General features: G+C 44.0%; 1 protein-coding gene and 1 long non-coding RNA gene across 2 annotated transcripts; one reads left to right on the forward strand and one right to left on the reverse strand.

Moving 5' to 3' along the window:
* Window positions 1–5367: 5367 nt before the first annotated feature.
* LOC117995952 (uncharacterized) lies at window positions 5368–6810 on the forward strand. Its single transcript, XM_034983967.2, has one exon. It carries the CDS (start codon window positions 5368–5370, stop codon window positions 6808–6810), a length of 1443 nt encoding a protein of 480 aa, XP_034839858.2.
* A 4301-nt stretch (window positions 6811–11111) lies between these two features.
* On the reverse strand, window positions 11112–15998 carry LOC138404601 (uncharacterized). The gene is made up of 2 exons (XR_011238489.1): window positions 15811–15998; window positions 11112–15725 (listed from the first exon to the last, which is right to left on the reverse strand). It is a non-coding gene; the product is annotated as an uncharacterized lncRNA (long non-coding RNA).
* Between the last annotated feature and the right edge of the window lie 7028 nt (window positions 15999–23026).

Genomic DNA, 23026 nt, shown 5'->3' on the forward strand with positions numbered 1-23026 from the left:
AGGGGAAGGGTTCGAGATTTCTTCATCAAGGGCACCCTGAATCGCATCCTTTAGCGAGTCGTAGTTCCGGGCTGTAATTACTGTGCTAAGTGTTCTATTTCGTAACCCGTCGGCAAATTTTTTTGTGACGAATTTTTCATTTAACGGCTTAAGTACCGCATATGTATTTGAATCACCTTTTGCCTACGATATTGTCAGGTCAACAAAAAGTTCAGACATTTCTTTCGCGTAATCTTCTATAGATTTATTATTTTGTTTTAGCTGTTGTATCTTATTTTGAATAGCTATAGGCAATTTTTGTGGCAGTAACACACGCCGCATATCGCTAACCAAATCATCGATGGCTGTGTAGTTTGACTGTAATTGTAATTTAGCATTTTGTGACAGTCTACTTTTTAATATGAATTGAATAAGATTATTTTTACAATCGGGATGCGCAAGCAAAGAATCATAGTATATTATAATATTGTCAATTAATTGCTTCACAGACTTTTCAGAGTCATCGATGACTGGCAGTAATTGTAATGCTACCTTTAACTCGAATTTTGCCATATTTAAATTAACTTAACTTATATCTGGACACCGTTAAAATCACAAATTATTGGTATTATGTCTAAAAACCCTTAGTTTCACTAGTCTCTAATTTAAATGTTCACTTAGGTATTAGTTTAAAATTTATCTTCACATAAAAAAAACACTATTTTGGAAAAACTTCGGAAAACACTTTGAAAACAAACGCCGCACTGTCCATTTTTCGCCGCCTGTAGATCTTCTAAGTACGTGTTGGCTTAGCTGGCTGATCATCCAGTTTTCGTGGCATTTCTTGTTAAATTTAAATACTAAGTATAGTACTCCCAGTAGTCAAATTGTACATATGATGATCATAACTATGTTTATTGAAGAAATGTGCCAGCGAAATTGTTCAATATCGGAGCTGTTTTTATTGCCGTTTTGATTAATAAATATATCTTCTTTCTCGACTTTTGAGTTTCACATTTTGTATTATTATATTTTGTTTGAGGCCTTATCCGGTTATATTTTACATGGCAATAATTATTTTGAGTCCTTGAGTCCGCATGGCAGGATCGCCATCTAAGGTTGGGACAAGGTGTTGGAAATGAGCGTACGACCCGAGCGTTGGTTTTGGACTGATTTATTAAATGAATGCATTCAGATACAATATGTATGTGTACTTATGGGCTATTATATAGATATTACTTAGGTCACACTGTACACCCTCGTGTGCGGTGTGCGGTGTGCGGTGCGGTGTGGGGCTCACCTGGTCGAGCGCGCGGTGCGACTGTATGGCGTAGGCGGCCTGCGCGCCCGCCGGCGCCACGGCCGCGCCGTCGCCATCGAGCCGTCGGGCGTCATGATCTGCAGACCTGCCGCACCACAGTACCCTCGTGTGCGGTGTGCGGTGTGCGGTGCGGTGTGGGGCTCACCTGGTCGAGCGCGCGGTGCGACTGTATGGCGTAAGCGGCCTGCGCGCCCGCCGGCGCGACGGCCGCGCCTTCGCCATCGAGCCGTCGGGCGTCATGATCTGCAGACCTGCCGCACCACAGTACCCTCGTGTGCGGTGTGCGGTGTGCGGTGCGGTGTGGGGCTCACCTGGTCGAGCGCGCGGTGCGACTGTATGGCGTAGGCGGCCTGCGCGCCCGCCGGCGCCACGGCCGCGCCGTCGCCATCGAGCCGTCGGGCGTCATGATCTGCAGACCTGCCGCACCACAGTACCCTCGTGTGCGGTGTGCGGTGTGCGGTGCGGTGTGGGGCTCACCTGGTCGAGCGCGCGGTGCGACTGTATGGCGTAGGCGGCCTGCGCGCCCGCCGGCGCCACGGCCGCGCCTTCGCCATCGAGCCGTCGGGCGTCATGATCTGCAGACCTGCCGCACCACAGTACCCTCGTGTGCGGTGTGCGGTGTGCGGTGCGGTGTGGGGCTCACCTGGTCGAGCGCGCGGTGCGACTGTATGGCGTAAGCGGCCTGCGCGCCCGCCGGCGCCACGGCCGCGCCTTCGCCATCGAGCCGTCGGGCGTCATGATCTGCAGACCTGCCGCACCACAGTACCCTCGTGTGCGGTGTGCGGTGTGCGGTGCGGTGTGGGGCTCACCTGGTCGAGCGCGCGGTGCGACTGTATGGCGTAGGCGGCCTGCGCGCCCGCCGGCGCCACGGCCGCGCCGTCGCCATCGAGCCGTCGGGCGTCATGATCTGCAGACCTGCCGCACCACAGTACCCTCGTGTGCGGTGTGCGGTGTGCGGTGCGGTGTGGGGCTCACCTGGTCGAGCGCGCGGTGCGACTGTATGGCGGGCTGGGCGGTGTGCCGGCACTGAACGGCTCGCTGCGCCTGCGCACTAGAGGTGTCAAAAAATAATGTACTAATAGCCGAAGTTTACGAAGAAAGGGGCGTGGCCAGCGCATAGTTTTTGAATTATCGTGCAAAATGTCGAAAAAATACGAATGTAGTACGGAACCCTCATTGCGCGAGCCTGACTCGCACTTGTTTAAAGCATGTTCGAAAGTGTCAAAATGTGCGTAAACCCCGTGCCAATGTAAAATCATTAGAATATAAGTAGTTATGAAGGCGTGGGGACGCCCCGCAAACCCGCGCCCGCCCGCACCAGGTTAGCGCGGGGACTGTGCGGGTGTGCGGAGCGTTCCCTCCCCGATTCACACAGGCCACATCAACCTGTAGCGTACTATACATTGTAGTCTGTAGATTGCAGTCTGTGTCACACACGCATAGGATACAGTTCGTGATTTTTATTATAAAACCAGGTACCTACCTACTATTCAGGGATACCTTGCATCCCGGAAACAGACATAGGCTTTCAATCCCAGATGGCCTAACATGCGCCCCGCGAGAAAATTTTGTCTACGCATTATCTCGTGTTTCTTCATACAAATAAGACGAGTAAATGCGTAGACAAAATTTTCTCGTGGTGCGCATGTTAGCCTAACAGAATAATAAAGATTTCCTACGAGACTTCTGAAACCTAAATCTATGCGGACAAAGTCGCGGGTATAAGATAAATGGTTAGAGTTGCTATTTATTTCTTGAAATTGCTACTAAACTCTTTAGATTTTGCTTAAGAATTAATTCTAAACCATAGACATTTTATTTGTAAACAGAGGCACGTCAAATGATAGAAAAAATACTACAGACGTGACAGAACAATTAACAGAATTATAAATGGCAAATCTATGGTACTTACATGGCGAAACTTAATTAAGATTTTATTAATTGTTGATTTTATATTTCTTTTGTTGTACTATGTATGTTGATTTATGTATTGTTCAAATGTGTAATTGGTATTTCAAAATAGACACCACCGAGTTTTTTCTTGCCAGTTCTTTCTCTCGGTAGATAATATGCTTTTTACGAACTGGCGGTAGATTTTTCTTAAAGGAAATAATAAATTATTTAATGATAAAGCAATAAGTAATGGTAAAGATAAACTTTGATTTGGAGGGAGTTTTTCCCTGAATAAAACAGTTTATTTCCTTATACAATCTTTTATTTTGTCTCCTACCTACAACCACGCCCTAGCTTATTGATAACGAACTAAGGTCTAGACTCTCAGTAGGTTGATTCCTGACTCTATTGTCTCTATAAACAGAGGCTAATCTAGCACGGGCATCAGTTAGTTAAAAATAAGTGTTTTTCGTTGTAAGACAAATATATAATTAATAACATGTCAACGCCATCTAGTTTCATGTCTAAGAACCATGTTGAGAAAGTCACTGGTTCATAGTACTAGTAAGTTGCGAAGTAGTTCAAAGTAAAGCGTGTAGATGGCGTTACTACAATATCACAAGTCTAAATATATTGTTAAAATGAATAAACTAATTATTTATTTCTTATAGCGGCAATAAAAAAAATAAAAAAAAAATAGAAATACACCATCATGGTCAACCCGTCGCCGGCTTACCACGGAGCACGGGTCTCCCTCTCGGGTGTATTAGCCTATCTAAAGAAATTTGGTTTGCAAAGGCTATTTTTTATCCTGGAAAAACAAAAATTACCACAGTAGGTCTTTTTAAAAACCTAAATCCAAACTGACGAGATCATCGCGGTCATCTAGCTAAAAAATATCGTGACTAACCCATAGACGGCTCACTACCGAGCACGGATTTCCCTCTCAGAAGGAGATAAGGCCATAGTCCGCCACGTAGGCCCAGTGCAGATTTGACATACACTAGATAGGTATATTGAATCAATACCACAATAGTACATTACATTCCAGGCCTGAAATAAAGCGATTAATGGCCGAGTATCTATATTGGAAGGCCGAGGCGAAGCCGAGGAACCCTAAAAATCATGATTTTTAGGATTCCGTACCTCAAAAGGAAAAACGGAACCCTTATAGGAACGCTTTGTTGTCTGTCTGTCTGTCTGTGTTCGGGTGTGCGAGGCGTTCCCACCCAGATTGCCATCTCGACCTTTACCTTTTAGAAGACTATTTTACAAACTGTCGGTGGTTTAACTGATAAATAAATCAATTTTTATCTAAATTTCTGTAATCTGGATGAATGTTATTTAAGTCTGTGTTAAATTAAAAAGCTTGAACTCAGAGTGTTCGGTTATACGGTTTTATGAAGTAAAAAAAAAAAAAAAAAAATGTTTGAGAGTCTGTCGCCTGTGGTCTCACTTTGATTTTTTGCGTGATTTGTCAAAAATAACTTTTTACATGTGTCCAATTGTGAACGATAAAGTATTGTAAAAAAAACTACCTTCTCACTTACTAGATGGCGCTGTTTGACTTTACATCGAGTTATTACTTATGATCGAACAGTACTGTATATTAAATTGAATTTTACCAAATAAATGTCTTCTGCCAACTACGGGTTTTATTCATGGCTCTTCGAGACCGAATGTCAGTGCAGTTTGCGACAACAGTGGCGCCCCCTGGTGGAAGTACCCAGCAAGTAGTGATTAAGTGTGTGTGTTGTTTGTCTGTATAGTGCAGTGCACTATTGTTCTCAGTGTGTGCTCGATCCCGGGATCTTGAGCCCCCAGACATAGATAGCGTTTCAGTCTCGGTCTTTCCGTACCCTGCTCCCCGCGGTCCCCGGTGACAGCTGTACTCGCCGCACTCGTGCGGCTTGAGGAAGCGGCCGGGTCGAACCGCGCGAGGACGCATCGCACCCAGCCGAGGCAATAATCGCATTCATCCCAGCGCTTCTTTCTTGAGGAAAGAACCCGCTGGGATACATAACAGCACGCCATAACCCTCCACACCAAACAGGGTCGACGGCTGCTCCGGACGCGGCACCTAAGCTGGGCCTCCCCTCGGGGTCTCACCCGGCTGGGTCGCAAGCGGTTAGAGCACGTCGCCCTGTTTAAGGGTAGCGAATGCAACACCGACCATGTCGGACAATCCCAAGCACCAAAGGACCAAATCACGTGCAAGAGGACGGACGGGGATCCCACGTGCAGTAGTACGTCGGGATATAATTGATCAGACGATCACCCCGTTCCCTGTCGTCGTCTCATCACGACAACCTCTAGCCGTTGCGTCAACCTCAAGACCTACGCCACCACCAAACCCCCAAGAAGAAGAGGTCGATGAGCCGCGGCACATCATGTCCGGGGTAGCTAAGCCTACGCTCGGTCATGAAATCGCCAAGCGCGCTCGTCCCTCCACGTCATCCTCCGGATCTTCTGACAATCAAGAGGACAAACGGGTGAAGCTGAGCATTGCTGGCCGCCCGTCTCGAAAATCCGAATCATCCTGCTCGTCGCGGACATCCAGCATATCGAGCACGGACAGTCGATCATTGGAGGAGGTACTCCCCCCCCCCACCGGCCTGGCATGGCACTGCTACAGCCCGGCCGCCGAAATACCCACTAAGGTGGCGATTCGGGGCCTACCACTTGAAACGCCAACGGAGGAGGTGGTCGCCGCGCTCCGCGCACTCGGCTTCCCAGCCGAAGCGGCGAGAGCGCTCCCGCCGCCCCGGGGAAAGCACGGCTGCACGTACTACGTGCGGCTGGCCCACATGACACAAGAAGAGTTGCGGGAGCTTTACGCCACTACCGAGCTCCTCTACATGCCGCAATTAACTATAGAGGCCTGGCGCGGAGGAAGCAAGCCGCCGCAGTGTCACCGGTGCCAATTGTACGCACACAATTCGGTGAACTGCCACAGGCCCTTCCGGTGGGTCCGATGCGCCGGACCCCACCCCGTCCGAGACTGCACAAGGTCCCGAGACGATCCGCCCATCTGCGCAAACTGCGGCCAAAATCATGCCGCAAATGACCGCAGATGCAGTCATTACAAGCGCGAAGCGAGGAGGAGAGGCATAGCTGTGCCTCCGCCACCCCCGCGCGCACCTGTGGGACGAGAGCCGCCGCGGCGCGGGACCGCAGCGCCTCCCACTGCCGCACAGAACACCGCAATGGCCCCACCCCCCCAGGCTCAAGAACCGCCCGCATCCACCGCAGCATCGTCCGCGCCTACCGCAGCACCAACCACTGGAGCTACCATGGCCCAGGACAACACTCGTCCTACCACTCTGACCGCGACGGCCAACCGACCCATAGAGAGAGGCCAGCCGCTTCCGCGCAGGAGGAAGCGAAACCGCACCGCCCGACCGAGGCGCGCTGAGCCCGCGGCCGCCTCAACGCCTCAACCGAGGCAAATGAGAGATGCTACTGGACCTGCGCAGGAACCCATTACGGCCTCCCGACCTGTACCCGTACAGGCGGTTCCAGGCACAGACTCCGCCCACCGACCAACACAAGCCCCGCCCCCCGCCCCTACAACACAAATAAACCAGGGGAAGGACAGAGCACCCCGGACTTTTTAGCCATAGTCCGGGTTGTAATGGAGGCGTTAATGACCGGGCTAACGACCTACCAGCAGGGCCAGGGAATCGCAGCGGCCATCGCAGCAGGAATGGCCGCCCTCACACCCCTCATTCGGCTCCATTCCGGCTGAGAATCCTTTACTGGAATCCAGGCGGCATCAGAGGCCACGTCCGCGAGCTCACGCAGCTCTCCCAGTCGCAGGACGTACATGTCATCCTCCTGGGAGAAACAAAGCTCGCGGACCACATAGAGCTCCGAGTACCCAATTACTTCGTGTACCGGCGCGACGAGATCTCCCCCCGGGGCTACGCCTACAGAGGAACAGCGGCCCTGGTACGGAGAGATCTAGTACACGAGGAGCTCGAGCACACACCCTACACATCTCTGCGCACACAGGGAGTGCGTGTTCAAGCGGGCGAAAAGGAACTTAACATCTATGCCGCCTACCGACCGCCGAACGAGCCTTTCCACGGTACCGATGTCCACACTCTCCTCGAGTCGTAAGTGCCTACACTAGTCGTGGGGGACCTAAACGCGAAACACCAAGCTTGGGGCTCACGCGTCAACTCCGCGGCCGGAAGGATGCTGCTCGAGGACAGCGAGCGCCACAACTATGGTGTATTGGGACCGGGCGCGCCGACCAATATACCTGCAGCCCATCACCACCAACCAGATGTGTTGGACATCGTGCTACACCACAGACTGGACCACCCTATCAGTGTCGAGCCAATGTATGACCTCGACACTGAACACCTACCCATATTGGTCACGCTCAACCTCCAGCGCGACTTCACTATCCCGCGACCGCCTAATACAAAAACAAATTGGGAGAAATACGCGGCCGCGCTGTCGGAGTTTGAGCTCACCGGACCTATCACGACCCCAGCTGACGTCGACCGGGCTGCATTCGCCATAACATCGGCCATACAGCACGCCAAAACCGAAGCCACAACAACCAGACCCCCTACAAGGAAAAGAGACCTACTACCGAGCTCACTCCGGGACAAGCTTGAGAAGAAGCGCGCCCTACGCAAACTATGGGCGCGGACTCGCTGCCCGAGAGTGAAGAGTGATCTCAACCGTCTCGCACAGGAGGTGGCGCTCGCGCTCGTAGTACGCGAAGACGAAGACTGGGAGAAGACAATCGACGCGGCGTCCGAGTCCGAGACCACGCTTTACCACCTGTGCAAGACGCTCACCGGGACCGACTCACCCGTCTACCCTCTGCTGGACAGCCAGGGTAGGCGAAGATACTCCGCTAAAGACCGCGCAGAGATCATGGCGGAGTATATGGAGACCCAGTTCACACCCAACCCACCGGCCAACGACGACGCCGTGTATAGGCACCACGCAGAGATCCAGGACCAAATTGAGGAATTTCTGTCGTCCCAAAACCCTCCGCTCCGGGGAGACGATTTCATATCCCCGTTAGAGCTGAGGAAGGCCGTCTCCCGACTCCCCAAAAGGAAGGCGCCAGGCTACGACAGAATCCCGATTGCCGCAATCCAGCAGCTGCCCAGAAGAGGTCTCGTCGCACTCACGAGACTATTCAATGGCATTCTCCGCACCGCCCATTTCCCGGACACTTGGAAACTGGGGAAGGTGATCACCATCCCCAAACCGGGAAAAGACCGCCGCCTTCCAGGAAGCTACAGACCCATCACCCTCCTGCCGCACATTGCCAAGCTGTTCGAGCGCCTACTGCTGCGAAGGCTTGCCCCGCACCTACGACCGCGGGCCGAACAATTTGGCTTTCGCAGCTACCACTCTACGACGCTCCAGCTTGCGAGAGGACTCAATTTTATCGCCAGCGAGAAGAACAAAGGATACTGCACCGTCGGAGTCTTCCTCGATATCGAGAAGGCCTTCGACCGAGTGTGGCATGCCGGCCTCCTGGCGAAGCTCCTCTCGACCAACCTACCACCTGCGATAGTGCGGCTGGTAGCATCCTTCCTGGAGGGCAGATCATTCCGAGTGTCCGTAGAAGGCGAGGACTCCCAGCCCCGCCCAATACCTGCAGGAGTACCGCAGGGCAGCTGCCTATCCCCGTGCCTATACGCAGTATACACGGACGACATCCCTACCCTCGCCAAACATCTGCGCGAGGGGGAGGAAGACGTGCTGTTATCGCTATATGCCGATGACAGCGCGTATCTAGCGTCGTCGCACCACCAAATCGTCGCCATCAATCGTCTACAACGTTTGCTGGACCTGCTGCCGGAGTGGCTGGACAGATGGAGAATGGCAGTCAACGTGGGGAAGACGACTGCCATCCTGTTCGGCGCCCGGCAGCCGTACCGTCAACTCCGTCTCCGGGGGCAGGACATAGAGTGGCAGACTTCGGTGCGCTACTTGGGGTGCCGCATCGACTCTGGCTTGCACATGACCTCTATGGTTAATCACGTCGTTAATCAAGCATGTGCGGCTACGTCGATGCTGCGCCAGGTCCTCACCTCGAGCCTCACACCGAAGACCAAGCTCCGGATCTATGGAGCCTATGTCCGCTCACGATTGACGTACGCGGCACCAGCCTGGTACTCCCTTTGCTCCGAGTACCAGAGACGCCGCCTACAGGTCCAGCAAAACAAATGCCTGCGAACAATCGTCCAAGCTCCGAGGTACGTGAGGAACGACGTTATACACCGCGACCTCAAGACGCCCTCCGTGGAGGAGTACGTCCGTACACTCGCGCGGCGCATGTTTGCGCGCGCGGACAACGGACCGTGCGAACACCTCCACGGCATTGCTCCACTCATCCCACGTCCGATGGACGGGCGTCCATTACCTCGGGAGCTTCTCCGATCGCCCTCACCAGCGCGCAACGCAGGCGATGGCGACGACGACCGAGACGACGAGACAACTACCGGATTTGACACCGATAACGTCTCTGCACAGGACGACACGCTTAGCGCCGTCGTGCAGAGACCTACCAACGGACACACCTAACCACCAGGGCCCAAGCCAAGATGGCAGGCCCTAGCCGAAAAGGCTAAAAGACAAACACCTGGGCACAGAGATGCCCAGCGACCCGCCCGGGTAAGGAGGCAAAGCCTCGAGGCCCGTACCCCCGTCTGGTCGATTATCGACCAAACGGAGATGACCCTGTTGTTGTTGTTGTTTGTGAGTACCAGTGCGCGGTAAACTGTAAGTACATTATGTCGTAATAAAATCTAACCAAAAGTGAACCTTAAGATAGTGAACTAGTTAACTTTAAAAATTGCATGGACTTGTAGAATTTTAAGTGAAAAGTGGTTGAGACGGGGAATCCATGCCCGAATTTGGCTAAGTGTTTTACATTTCAAACACTTAGAAATATTTTGAGGAATCTTGGACTTAGACGAATTTTCGAATAACATTAACTTAGAAAAATTTCACCATAAATAGAAAAAATTTAAACAATGTTGGGACATAGATGAACTTCAACTTAGAAATTGAAACGCAACCAGCCCCCCAATTGTGTAAGAATAACCATTTCATGGCTATCGCAATCGTCAAGAATTCTGCCCTTTGATTGGCTGTGTTGATTGGTTTTGTGTGTAAACAGCGAATCAACCAATCAAATGGCAGAATTTCTTGACGATTGCGATAGCCATGAAATGGTTATTCTTACACAATTGGGGGGCTGAACTTTAACATTTTGAAGAGTCTTGAACGTAGCCGAATTTTCGAATAACTTAGAAATTGAAACATAGACTGGACTTTTGACTGAAATTTTGAAGAATTTTACCTCGAAAATAATTTGTTTAAACCCAACTTAGAAACTATCACATTTACCTATACCGTAATTTGGAATAGCCTTGGCGCACACAGAAAATGGATTCGCTAGTAAGAATACAGGAAAATATAAACAAAAAAATTAACAAAGGATATTCGAACTTTAAAAAATCTCCGAAAGAGAGAGTGACGGAAGGTTATATAGAAACAAGATTGGAAAGTTTAGAAAAAGAGTGGTCAACTTTTTATGATACTAATCAGAAAATTACGTCGGAATTTGATGGAAAGGTGGTCCAAACCTCTGAATACTTCTTGAAAGATATTTACAGCCTAACAGAAGAAGTGTATATGGATTACAAAACAGAACTAAAAGAACGTCTCTCAAAATTCAGAACCACATCAGACGTTAAGAAATCGTGTTCAGATTCATCATGCGATGGTAATCAACGAGGGGTGCAGCTACCTAAAATTACTATACCAAATTTCTCTGGCGACTATTCTGAGTGGGCTACCTTCCGGGATCTCTTTGTAGCACTTATACATATAAGATTATATTGTTGAGGATTTTTGCAATTAAACATAAATGGTTTCTCTGAAAAACAAAGTTTTATTTTAACACCCGTTTACTTTTACAATATTAGGTAGGTACATAGGTACAACAAACTATGAGTTCTCACCTGAAAAACAAAGAAACGACATTTAAAGTTCACTAATATCGCCTCCTCAACTTTATCCGTTAAATTATCTTTTTACAAATCAAAACAACGTAATTACGCCATTGCACACAATGCGTCACTCACTCCACCACAGACAAGTTGATACACGCGCGAAGCGCGGCAAACTCAATTTTATGAAATGTCATTTCATTACATCTCCCCCCCTTAAGAGCGAAAATTCTAAACAACATATCCACACAATATACCTATAAGTTATCTTCATATTCGTTTTCCGCTACTTCTTCTTCAGCCTCTGTTGTGACAGGTTGTAATTTTGTTATGTGGAATAAAGTTGATTCTGTTTTTCTGTTACCAGTGTCAATCCTATACATGGAGTTCGATATTTTCTCTATTATCTTGAAAGGGCCTATTTTTAATTCGTCTAATTTCTTTCTATTCAATCTATTTCCATTTTCTACATATACACTGTCTCCTATATTAAACTCTTGAATTTTCCTATTTCTATCAAATACTTTCTTGTTGTACATGTGGGATTTTATTGTATTCTCTAATGCCAATTTTCTATCAGCCATCCACTTGTCTTCCCTTTCTGTTATTTTTAATTCATTTGGTAGAATACTAACATTCGTACCATCCAGTAAATATTTTGGTGCAAAGCCTGTAACGGAGTGTTCTGTTTCATTATATTTCTGTATACATTCTCTTGCCACTGTTGTCCATGTTCTCTTATTATTTTTCTCATTTATTTTGCACCTTATTTTATTTACTACTGTTTGATTTAATCTCTCGTTCAAGCCGTTCGAGAATGGTGTATTCACAGCTGTAAAAATTAGTTTAATATTATTCTCTTGCAAATGTTGCTTAAATTCTCTTGAATTGATGCCCGGATATTGATCTGTCAGAATTATTCCAATCTCATCTGTCTCCAGCACATTTTTTGTAAGTTTTATAAAGTCACTTGCATTCTGTGTTTTTGAAGTCGCAATAAATGCATATCTCGTGTAGTGATCAACTAAAAGGTGTAGGTATTTTTTTGTTGACCTAGAGCCTCCAAAGCCACCGATAGTATCCATTGACATAATCTCAAATGGTTTTGTGGCTGGTCCCAGTTGTGACATTAATCCAAATTTTCCTTGACATCTTGATTTATTTTTTATGCATATTTCACATGTTTTACAAATATTTATGATATTTTTTGTTAGGTTTTTAGCTGTATATATTGGACTTATTTTTTTCTGCAATTGTCTGATCCCAATATGGCATAGATCTTCATGCACCTTTTTTATGAGTCTTTTACTAAATTCTTCTGAAAGGATAATCTTTTCATGTTTCTTTATTTTTTTATAATAAATTCTATTTTTGTGTATAAGATTTCTCTTTTCTTTTATTGTTTCATTTTTCTCTTGGTCTTCAACTATATCTTTTATTTGTATTAAATTAACTATTTTCAATAGTTCCTCTTTGTTATCTTCTGATTCTAATACAGGGTTTCGGCTCAAACAGTCTGCTTCTACATTTTCTTTACCAGGTATGTATTTTACTGTGAAGTCATATTGCGATAGGTAATATGTGAGATCACCCAATTCTTCGTCTGTCCTGCTTTTAATGTTCATGTTCTCTAGAGGTTTGTGGTCTGAGTAGATAGTGAATTGTTTTCCAATGAGCCAGTGTTGCCAGTATTTAACAGCTTCTTTCATAGCAAGACATTCCAAATATATAGCCTTTTTCCGTTTTTGAGATTCATTCAGTTTTTTTGAGAAATATGCCACCGGTTTGTCTTTACCATCTAGTTGTGTTTGTTTTAGTATTGCCCCGATGCCCTCTAAGGATGCATCTGTAAAGATTTTTATTGGTAAGTCTTTGTCATATATTTCCAATATCGGCTGAGAACATAAATATCTTTTTATTTGATTAAATGATTCTTCACACTTCTCTGACCACACAAACTTTTGATTTTTTCTTAATAAATTATGTAATGGATCTAAGATAATTGCGCTTCTTGGTATGTATTCATGGTAGAAGTTGATTTTTCCCAAAAATTGTCTGATATTCTTTTGCGTCTTAGGAGTTGGAAAAGATCTTATTGAAATCAAATTGTCTTTTAGTGGTCTTACCGAATTGTTCTGAATTACATGGCCAAGATACTTTACTGAGTCTGAAGCAAAGGTACATTTTTTAAATTTCAATCTAAAGCCTTCTTTTATTATTGCCTCTAATACACTTCTTATGTGTTTTATATGTTCTTCAAAAGTGGACGAGTATATCAAAATATCATCAATATAGTTTACGGAGTATCCTGTGAGATTGTGCTTTCTTAGAATATTGCTTAAAATTCTCTGGAAAATTGCTGGTGATGTTTTCAAGCCAAAAGGGAGGCAGGTCCACTGGAAGTGGCCATCTTGTGTGACAAATCCTGTTTTATTTCTATCTTGTACCCGTAGTGGTATTGCCCAAAATGCTGAGTTTATATCCAGCGTGGTAAAATATTTACAATTTCTAGTTTTAATAATCAAATCATCTATTAATGGGAAAGGTTGAGCTTGTGGTACAACAATTTTATTTAGTTCTCTGAAATCTACACATAAGCGGGATTTTCTATTTTCACCTTTTTTAAATGCTAAAGTCACTGGTGCAGCGAATGGACTGTAGGATTCTTCGATTAAATTATTCTTTAGTAACATAGATATTTGCTCTTCAATTTCTAATTTATCTTCTATTGTACATCTGTATGGTCTTTTACTACAGTATCTATTTACTAGTAAATCTATACGAGCTTCATAATCTTTAACTGATCCTATATCATACTTATCCTTAGCAAAAATTGTTTTATATTCCTTTATAATTTTCTCTATCTCAATTTTCTTTTCATTATCTAAATGGTCTGTCATACTAACAAATTCCTGTGTTTCTATGTGTTCATTGAAATTTATTGCATATGCTTTTATATTCTTATCTTCATTTGTGTTATCTTTAGACATCATGTCTATTTTATTTGTTGTTTTCTTTTGCTCTATCCGCAAGTCCTCATTTTGTGTTAATTTGAATTTCTTTATCATATCCAATCCGACTATAAAATCATCAAAATCCTCATTTTCTATTATATATACATCCACCTCTTCTTCTAAATCAAGGATTTTTATTTTTATTGTTATCAAGCCATCTGTCTTCTTCACACCATTAACCGTTTTCATATATGCTATATTCACGTTATCTTTTTTTTCTTTTACTTTAATCAGTCTTGAATTTATTAACGAGATCTGTGAGCCTGAATCATAAATGCCGCTCACTTCTAATTTATTTTCTAATAAAAGCTTGATTTTGATTAATGGTGTACTTACTCGTTTTTTTTTTTCAGTATTCATGTCTACTTCAATAATGGAGTTATTAGCTTTAAAGAACTTTTCAGATTCATTTTTATTTTTTTTAAACCAACATGACTCCTCCGGATGATATTTAATTCCTTTGTCCAAAGATTCACAAGTCTTACATGGCTTCTTCTCATTAGTTTTATTTTTATAAAAAAATGTACCACTTTTTCTTATAGTTGAGTTTTTCTTGTATATCATACCTTCATATTTTCTTATCTCGTTGAACAAATCAGTAGTGTTGTTGAGTTCGTCCCTGTTTAACCTATTTAGGATAAACCCAGGTAGACCTGTTGCAATCAGATCTGTCATTGTTTTCGGGTCTATCGATTTGTTTATATCTAGTATGAGCCGCTCTTTTTTTATAGCATAATCAATCAACAATCCTTCTTTATACCTGAATGCGAGGGCAGTTGTGACCATGTCCCATCCTTGATTTTTAAAAGTTTCCAAAAATTTGTCTTTCCATTCCTTCCATTCAGAATTTACTGTTAATTTTATAACCATCGAGCTATACCAATCTAAACAAGATTTTTCTAAAAATAACCTCAATATGTCTATTTTTGTTTCATCTTTTGTTATATTAAAGCGCTCACATTCTTTTTCAAAATTCTCTATCCATTGCATTGCATTAGGGTTCTTGCTTGTGAATTTTTCAATAATAAATTTCTCTGAAATATGTTTTAGGTTATGTTGATTTTCTTTCTTGGTTGTAGTTTCTATTAATTTTTCCAAGATATGTTGCAAACTGTCATCTCTGTGTTCTGGTTGTTTTGTGCTCATTTCTTCTAAATATTGATCTGAGAATTGCATATTACCTTCCTCATCTATGTACGTTTTCTTTAGATTTTCATCCAATTTTATCCATATTTTTCTACTTTGGTGTCTTTTTTTTATGCTATTTTTTATTTTTGAGAAAGTGTTCATTTTAACAATATACGTATGGTGAATTACCGGCTTCAACTCATCAGGTAAAACATAACATTTTCCTTCTTCTGTAGATATTGAGGTTATGGCCAATACATTAGATTTGCCATCACTTGAAGCTATCATCGTAAACTCAAATTGCAGCCGGTCCATCTTCCTTTAGTTAACGAAAATGTCGTTTTATAAGATTATATTGTTGAGGATTTTTGCAATTAAACATAAATGGTTTCTCTGAAAAACAAAGTTTTATTTTAACACCCGTTTACTTTTACAATATTAGGTAGGTACATAGGTACAACAAACTATGAGTTCTCACCTGAAAAACAAAGAAACGACATTTAAAGTTCACTAATATCGCCTCCTCAACTTTATCCGTTAAATTATCTTTTTACAAATCAAAACAACGTAATTACGCCATTGCACACAATGCGTCACTCACTCCACCACAGACAAGTTGATACACGCGCGAAGCGCGGCAAACTCAATTTTATGAAATGTCATTTCATTACATACATAACAATGAATCGCTCCTGAACGTGCAGAAACTTCACTATCTTAAGAGCTACCTAACCGGTGTGGTTGCGCCATAATCAAATTTCCAAAAATCCTTTCCTATTCACCTTTTATAATCCTTTACCTATATCGGCAACTTTGCAATCTACCGCGAGATGGCGCTACGCGTCTCAAATACAGAATTATTGCATATGGAAGAAGATCGCCCGCGCCCCGCGCAACCCGCAAGATGGAAGATCGAAGATGGGGATCGGAGACATCAAGTTGACATAGTGTGTGCACCGCTAGTTTAATTATTATCGAAAAATCCGCATTCTTGTCCAAACCGCTATAATAGACCAAATTTACCGTGAAATACGCGTGTGCTCAAATCTAAATAATTATAAATAGACTGTGTCCATCGTGAAATAATCGCCAAAGGTGTCTTGGAAGATTAAAGGCCAGCAAGGATATGTGAGAACGCCGCAGCTGTGATGTCAAGGTACGCCGATTTCCTTTTCTGATTCCCAAGTCCCTTACGCAGTCAAACCCACCAAACTACAGTCCACAAGCTCCCCTGTTGCATTGTCGCGAAGCCCTGTATCGAAAAGGGATACGGGCTTCGACACCCCGCGCCGCCATTTTTGGCTCCAATCGAACCGGAATGAACACGTAATTTTGTTAAAATATACGTAATTACCTATTATTAGTTATTAATTAACGTCCCGCTATATAAAATCTTATAACTTAAGCAAACAAATTATTTCGTTTATCCCGCGCTGCTTAAGAAATAGGGTTATAATTTTATAGGTCAATGTTTCATAGTTCATAATATACCTACCTCAAAAGTAGATAGGTAGGTACATATTATATTATTCGTGGTCAACCATTTGAAGTGCTTAGGTACTTATTTGAGTTGTTTATTACAATTTAGTTCGAAAATATTCTGTAGGTAACCGAAGTACCCACATACTTTAAATAAATTTACTCGATTCGAAATAATAAAATTATATACTTAGTCCGCGTAACTTTACTTCTTCCCGCTTAACTTGTATTGTACCTATTAATAACCTACTGTTTGATGATCATCATCATCATCATTAGGCACGATATTTACACATTAATATTCTCTCGATTTAACTATCGATTAATATTCGATTAAAATGCCGAAAAATGATAAATACGTAGATTCGGAAGACAATGCCGATGTGCAACTTATTTTATTGGAACAGCGACGCAATACCATATTTGCTTGTTTACAAGAAATTTACGATCTATCAAAAGACATAGCGAATAACCCGTCGCTGCGGGAGGATTTCCTCGATGCTAGCAGCAATATCGAAACATTGCGTTCCGAATTCAGCAAAATCGTTGACGATTACAATAATCGATTATTGTCGTTATATCCGAAAGCGACTCCGGAATTGAAGTGTTTAATTTCTTTCGAGCGCCTTTATGGCAGAATTAAACGTTTGGTTTCGCAATACGGCGAAGGTTCGAATAAGGTTGATAGCGAGGAGATGCGGCGACTTAAGCCATATCTGCCGCCGATTCAGCTAGTCTCTTTCGATGGAACTGACACAAAATCTTGGAGTCTCTTTTACGCTAATTTTAAAACTATCATACATGAGAACAAGTCTCTTACAGACGCCGAAAAACTATATTATCTGTTGGGTAAATTGTCCGGAAAGGCGAAATTAGCCTGCGCCGGCATTACGCCGTGCCCGGAAAATTATGAATTAATTTTCAAAACAATTGTTGATAAATTTGAGGATAAACGTTATTTAGCTACATCGTACTTAGATCAAATTTATAATATTAAGGCGATATCCACCGCAACTTCAAATAATCTTGAGAGTTTTTTAGATACGTTTGCCTCGTCCACCGCCGCTCTTCGAAATTTAAAGTTGGATGACCTCGCTGACTTTATATTTCTATACATTGCACAAAAGAAATTGGACTCTGAAACAGTTCGCCTATTCGAGTTGAATAAACGAGGTACGGAGATACCGTCGTATGACGATTTCATTTCTTTTCTCCGCGAGCATATTAAAGTATTACAACGCACGTCTGGAAAACCTGAAGTTCCGAAAAGCACAGAAAAGAAATCGGATACGGCATCGAAAGCTTCGATACCCTCCAAATCGACGCATACATACTTAAATACCGCGACTACGCCTACGCAACCTCTATGTTCGCTGTGTAACTCGCAACACGAACATTTGTACACATGTTCCGCCTTTCATAATATGCCAGTTAATGATCGTTTTAAATATGTTAAGGCGAATAATTTATGCGTGAGTTGCCTAGGAAACCATAGACTGTCTAGGTGCGGCTCGACCGCACGCTGCCGTCGGTGCGGCCTAGCTCACCATACCCTAATCCACTTTGATAGTAAATATTCCGCATCCGCAAATTCGGCAGATTCTGCACTCGCGAATTCTGTCTCCGCAAATTCCACTGTCGCTAACTCCGCACTCGAAAAATCCGCACCAGCGGATTCCGCACTTGTTGACTCCACACTCGTTAATTCCGCACTCGCAAATTCCGCACTTGTTAATTCCGCATTCGCTAACTCCGCACTCGTTAATCCTGCACTCGTTAATTCAACACTCGCAAATTCCGCACTCGTTAATTCCGCACTCGCAAATTCCGCACTAGTGAATTCCGCACTCGCAGATTCCGCGTCCGGTGACAGTGCGCCTCGACTGGCGCCAGCTGCAGCCGTGCGCATCGCCGCTACGACTAGTTCGCCTGTTATTAGTAATAAGAACAAGTCGAAACCCGCAATCACGCCCGCGCACTCCAATGATGTCACGCTATGTTCCCTATCAAATTGCAATGTTTCCCGTGCACCTACTACGGTATTGCTCGCTACCGCAGGCGTTGTTGTCTTTGATTCGCAAGGGAAGGAGCATAGGGTGCGCGCATTATTGGACAGTGCCTCACAAAGTAACTTTGCCAGTCGGAATCTATGCCAGCGTTTAGGTTTAGATTTAAATGAAAACCCCACGTGTTCTGTAGTCGAGGGGATTGGGGGTACTACTAAACCAATAAAGGGTTCGGTACCCATAAAATTCTTTTCTAGGTTCGATCTTAGTGTTTGCTTCGACATGGATTCGCTCGTTGTAGACAAGATTACAGAATGCTTGCCCACTGTGTCGGTAGATATTTCGGCTTTAATAAATTTCAATAATTTACCTTTAGCTGACGACACATATTTTAACTCGGGAGACATTGATTTGTTGATAGGAGCTTCAATCTTTCCTCATCTTCTACTGTCTCGCAAGGTTCAAGGTCAGTCTGAATGTCTTTCGCCGATAGCTTTAGAAACAGTTCTAGGCTACGTCATCGTCGGTTCTGCCCCTGCTCGGGTTGATAGTTTCGAGTCAGTTTGTTATTGTTGTACCGCATATCCGCTAGTTGCTGTTGTGCGTAAATTCCGGCAGATAGACGAAATGAACGCTCCGCAACCACTAAGTCCAGATGACAAGGCGTCTAAAGAGTCCTATAATAGCACGACTACTCGCGAGGCAGACGGACGATATGAAGTCACACTCCCATTTGAGGAGGACGTTATGTCGCTAGGGGATTCCTTTCAGAAGGCGAAATCCCTCTTCTTTTGCCTAGAGTTCGAAATGTTAGCCTCACCTCAGCTAAAGGAGGCCAACGACAGCGTCATGGTCAAGTATTTGGACAAGAGCTACATCTCGCTTGCACCACTAGATACGGTGACAACGCAGAATTTGCCCTCGTGTGCGATTTCTCACCACGGGGTAAGAAAAGATAAAGTGACCTCTAAATTGCGGATTGTACTGGACACTAGCTCTAAAATGACTCCGCAAGTTTCCCTCAATGATATTCTGCATGCTGACCAGAATCTGCAAGGGAACTTATTTCACATTTTCGTTCATTTTCGTTTATACCGCATCGCTCTTGCCGCTGACATTCGTCAAATATTTCTTAGTATTGGGATTCGGCCATGTGACCGCAGATTCCAATTCAACCGCATAAATATTGATCACCCGCTTTGGTTTTGTAGTCCTCAACGGATCCTATCAGATCCAAATCTTTGGCCTGTTACCGCTTTCAATTTTTCCACGGTGGCACAGCCCCCAGAGGAAATGAAACATGTTCTTCTCGCTGCTGACGACAGTGAAGCGAACTTAATAATTTCACTCGTAGATCGCTTCTCGACGTGGTCGAAACTCCTACGCTGCGTAGTTTTCATCTGCCGCTTTGCAAAACTCCTACCATTACGTAGTGCTATAGTTGCGTCAGATTTAGATTACGCTAAAGGCTTAATATTGCGTCAAAGGAATTGGATTCAATCCGGTCGCAATTTTATTCGGAACTGGGTACATAAACGCCTTCCCTATTTTCGAGTTAATGCTAAACCGAATTTTTCGGAAATGGCAGACCACCGCTCCTGTCGAGTCGCGCAAGTAACTAAACCCTTTGTGCATACGGGCACTGATTACGCAAGCCCTTTTAAAGTCACTACCCCTCGTGGTCATGGAATTCGTTCGACGAAGGCACACGTGTGTATTTTCGTGTGCTTGACTACCCGCGCTGTGCACATAGAGGTTGCTGGCGATTTAAGCACAGCTAGCTTTCTTGGAGCCTTTAAACGTTTTCTTTCGCGAAGGGTTCCAATTTCTCGTGTGCAATCTAACCCAGTCGCGAAAGGTGACGTCGTAATACTTATAGTCGATAACGCACCACCACTTCACTGGCCGTTAGGGCTGATCGAGGAAGTCTTCCCGGGTTCTAACGGCGTTATTCGCGTTGTCCGCGTTCGTACTGCTACGGGTTCTTATTTGCGTCCTGTAGTACGTATTTGTCCTTTACCTAAAGATTAGTTAGTATATTATAGTCGCTTAGGTTAGGATTCGCTTTAGTTAAGTTGTATATAGTTTTCAAATAGGTTCGTAATTAAAATTTCATTATCTGTTCTCAATTCGTAAATTTCGCGTTATAATTTTGAAGGCAATGCTTCAAGCCGCGGGGAATGGTTGCGCCATAATCAAATTTCCAAAAATCCTTTCCTATTCACCTTTTATAATCCTTTACCTATATCGGCAACTTTGCAATCTACCGCGAGATGGCGCTACGCGTCTCAAATACAGAATTATTGCATATGGAAGAAGATCGCCCGCGCCCCGCGCAACCCGCAAGATGGAAGATCGAAGATGGGGATCGGAGACATCAAGTTGACATAGTGTGTGCACCGCTAGTTTAATTATTATCGAAAAATCCGCATTCTTGTCCAAACCGCTATAATAGACCAAATTTACCGTGAAATACGCGTGTGCCCAAATCTAAATAATTATAAATAGACTGTGTCCATCGTGAAATAATCGCCAAAGGTGTCTTGGAAGATTAAAGGCCAGCAAGGATATGTGAGAACGCCGCAGCTGTGATGTCAAGGTACGCCGATTTCCTTTTCTGATTCCCAAGTCCCTTACGCAGTCAAACCCACCAAACTACAGTCCACAAGCTCCCCTGTTGCATTGTCGCGAAGCCCTGTATCGAAAAGGGATACGGGCTTCGACACCCCGCGCCGCCACGGTGAAGCTGAACAGCTGCTTCGGCATCTAGCGATTACAAACGAGAACTACACAACATGTTGGAATATTTAGAACGTAGATATAACAATAAGAGATTCATAACTAACTGTATTTTTAAACGATTTTTTAGCCAAAAGAACATTACTTTTGAATCATCGAAAGCTATAAAGGAACTTTTAGATACTACTAGCGAATGTTTAAATGCTCTAGTAAATATAGGCATTAATGTTGAAAACTGGGATATCATAGTCATTTATATCTTATCATTAAAACTAGACACTGAGTCCCGTAAACAATGGGAAGCAAAGGCTTGTAGTTTCACCGATGAATTGCCTACATTAAAACAGTTTTTAGAGTTTTTAGAACATAGATTTCGATCACTTGAATTTTTAGGCACTAAAGTAGTAAAGGGTTCTCAGTCACATCATGTATCTACCAGTTTTGATAACAACCAGTCGATTTCTTGTATTTATTGTTCTGGCACCGATCATAAGTTAGGGAATTGTAATGACTTTTCCAAAACAGATCTAACAACACGTCGTAATTTTGTTCAAAGTACCCGTTTATGTTTTAACTGCTTAGGGAAAAATCATTTAGTATCCTCATGCCGGCTACCCACTCGGTGCAGATACTGCAAGGGAAAACATCACTCACAGATTCACGGTTCTAACCTGTCAACTCAGAATCCAGGCGTTAACAATCAATCAGTGGATAGTAACGACATTGGTACGAACAGCACAACAGAACAAGGTGAGACAACAATAGAAAATATTACCACTTGCTGTTCTAATACAAAAAGTCAGGTTTTGTTAGCAACAGCCTTATTGAAAGCTGAAACAAACACTGGGTCTACTATGACACTGAGGGCCTTAGTTGACCAAGGATCACAAGCTTCGTTTATAACGGAGTCTGCAGTCAGGCTTTTGGACCTAAAGAAAGTCAAAGCCAACAGTGTCATAACTGGAGTGGGCAACGCATCACTTGATTCTAAATACGTGGTTTATCTAAAGTTGCAATCTCTCCAGGATCCAACATTTACCATTCGTGTTAAGGCACATGTTCTCAACAAGCAAACTTCATTCATACCTGATAGGAAATTTGTAGCTCACTTGTGGCCAAACTTGCCGAAAATGAAGCTTGCTGATCCCGACTTTAACATACCGAGCAAAATTGACACTTTGCTTGGCGCCGACGTCTACTGTCATATTTTAGTGGAGGGGTTGATTCGAGGACCTCCAGGGACACCAATCGCGCAAAATACGAAACTCGGCTGGATTTTGTCTGGACAGGTAAGTGAGGAAAATGAAACAAGGGATACAATAAAGTGCTATACAACTATCATTGCTATGCATGCTCAAAATAATGATAAAGAGTTTAATCTCAAGAAATTTTGGGAACTTGAATCTGACAACTTTACTCTTAGTAAAAACCATCGCACGGTCGAGGAACAACGATGTGAAGATTTTTTTC

This window comes from Maniola hyperantus, unplaced genomic scaffold (assembly GCF_902806685.2).
Source record: "Maniola hyperantus unplaced genomic scaffold, iAphHyp1.2, whole genome shotgun sequence".
Lineage (NCBI taxonomy): Eukaryota > Metazoa > Arthropoda > Insecta > Lepidoptera > Nymphalidae > Maniola > Maniola hyperantus.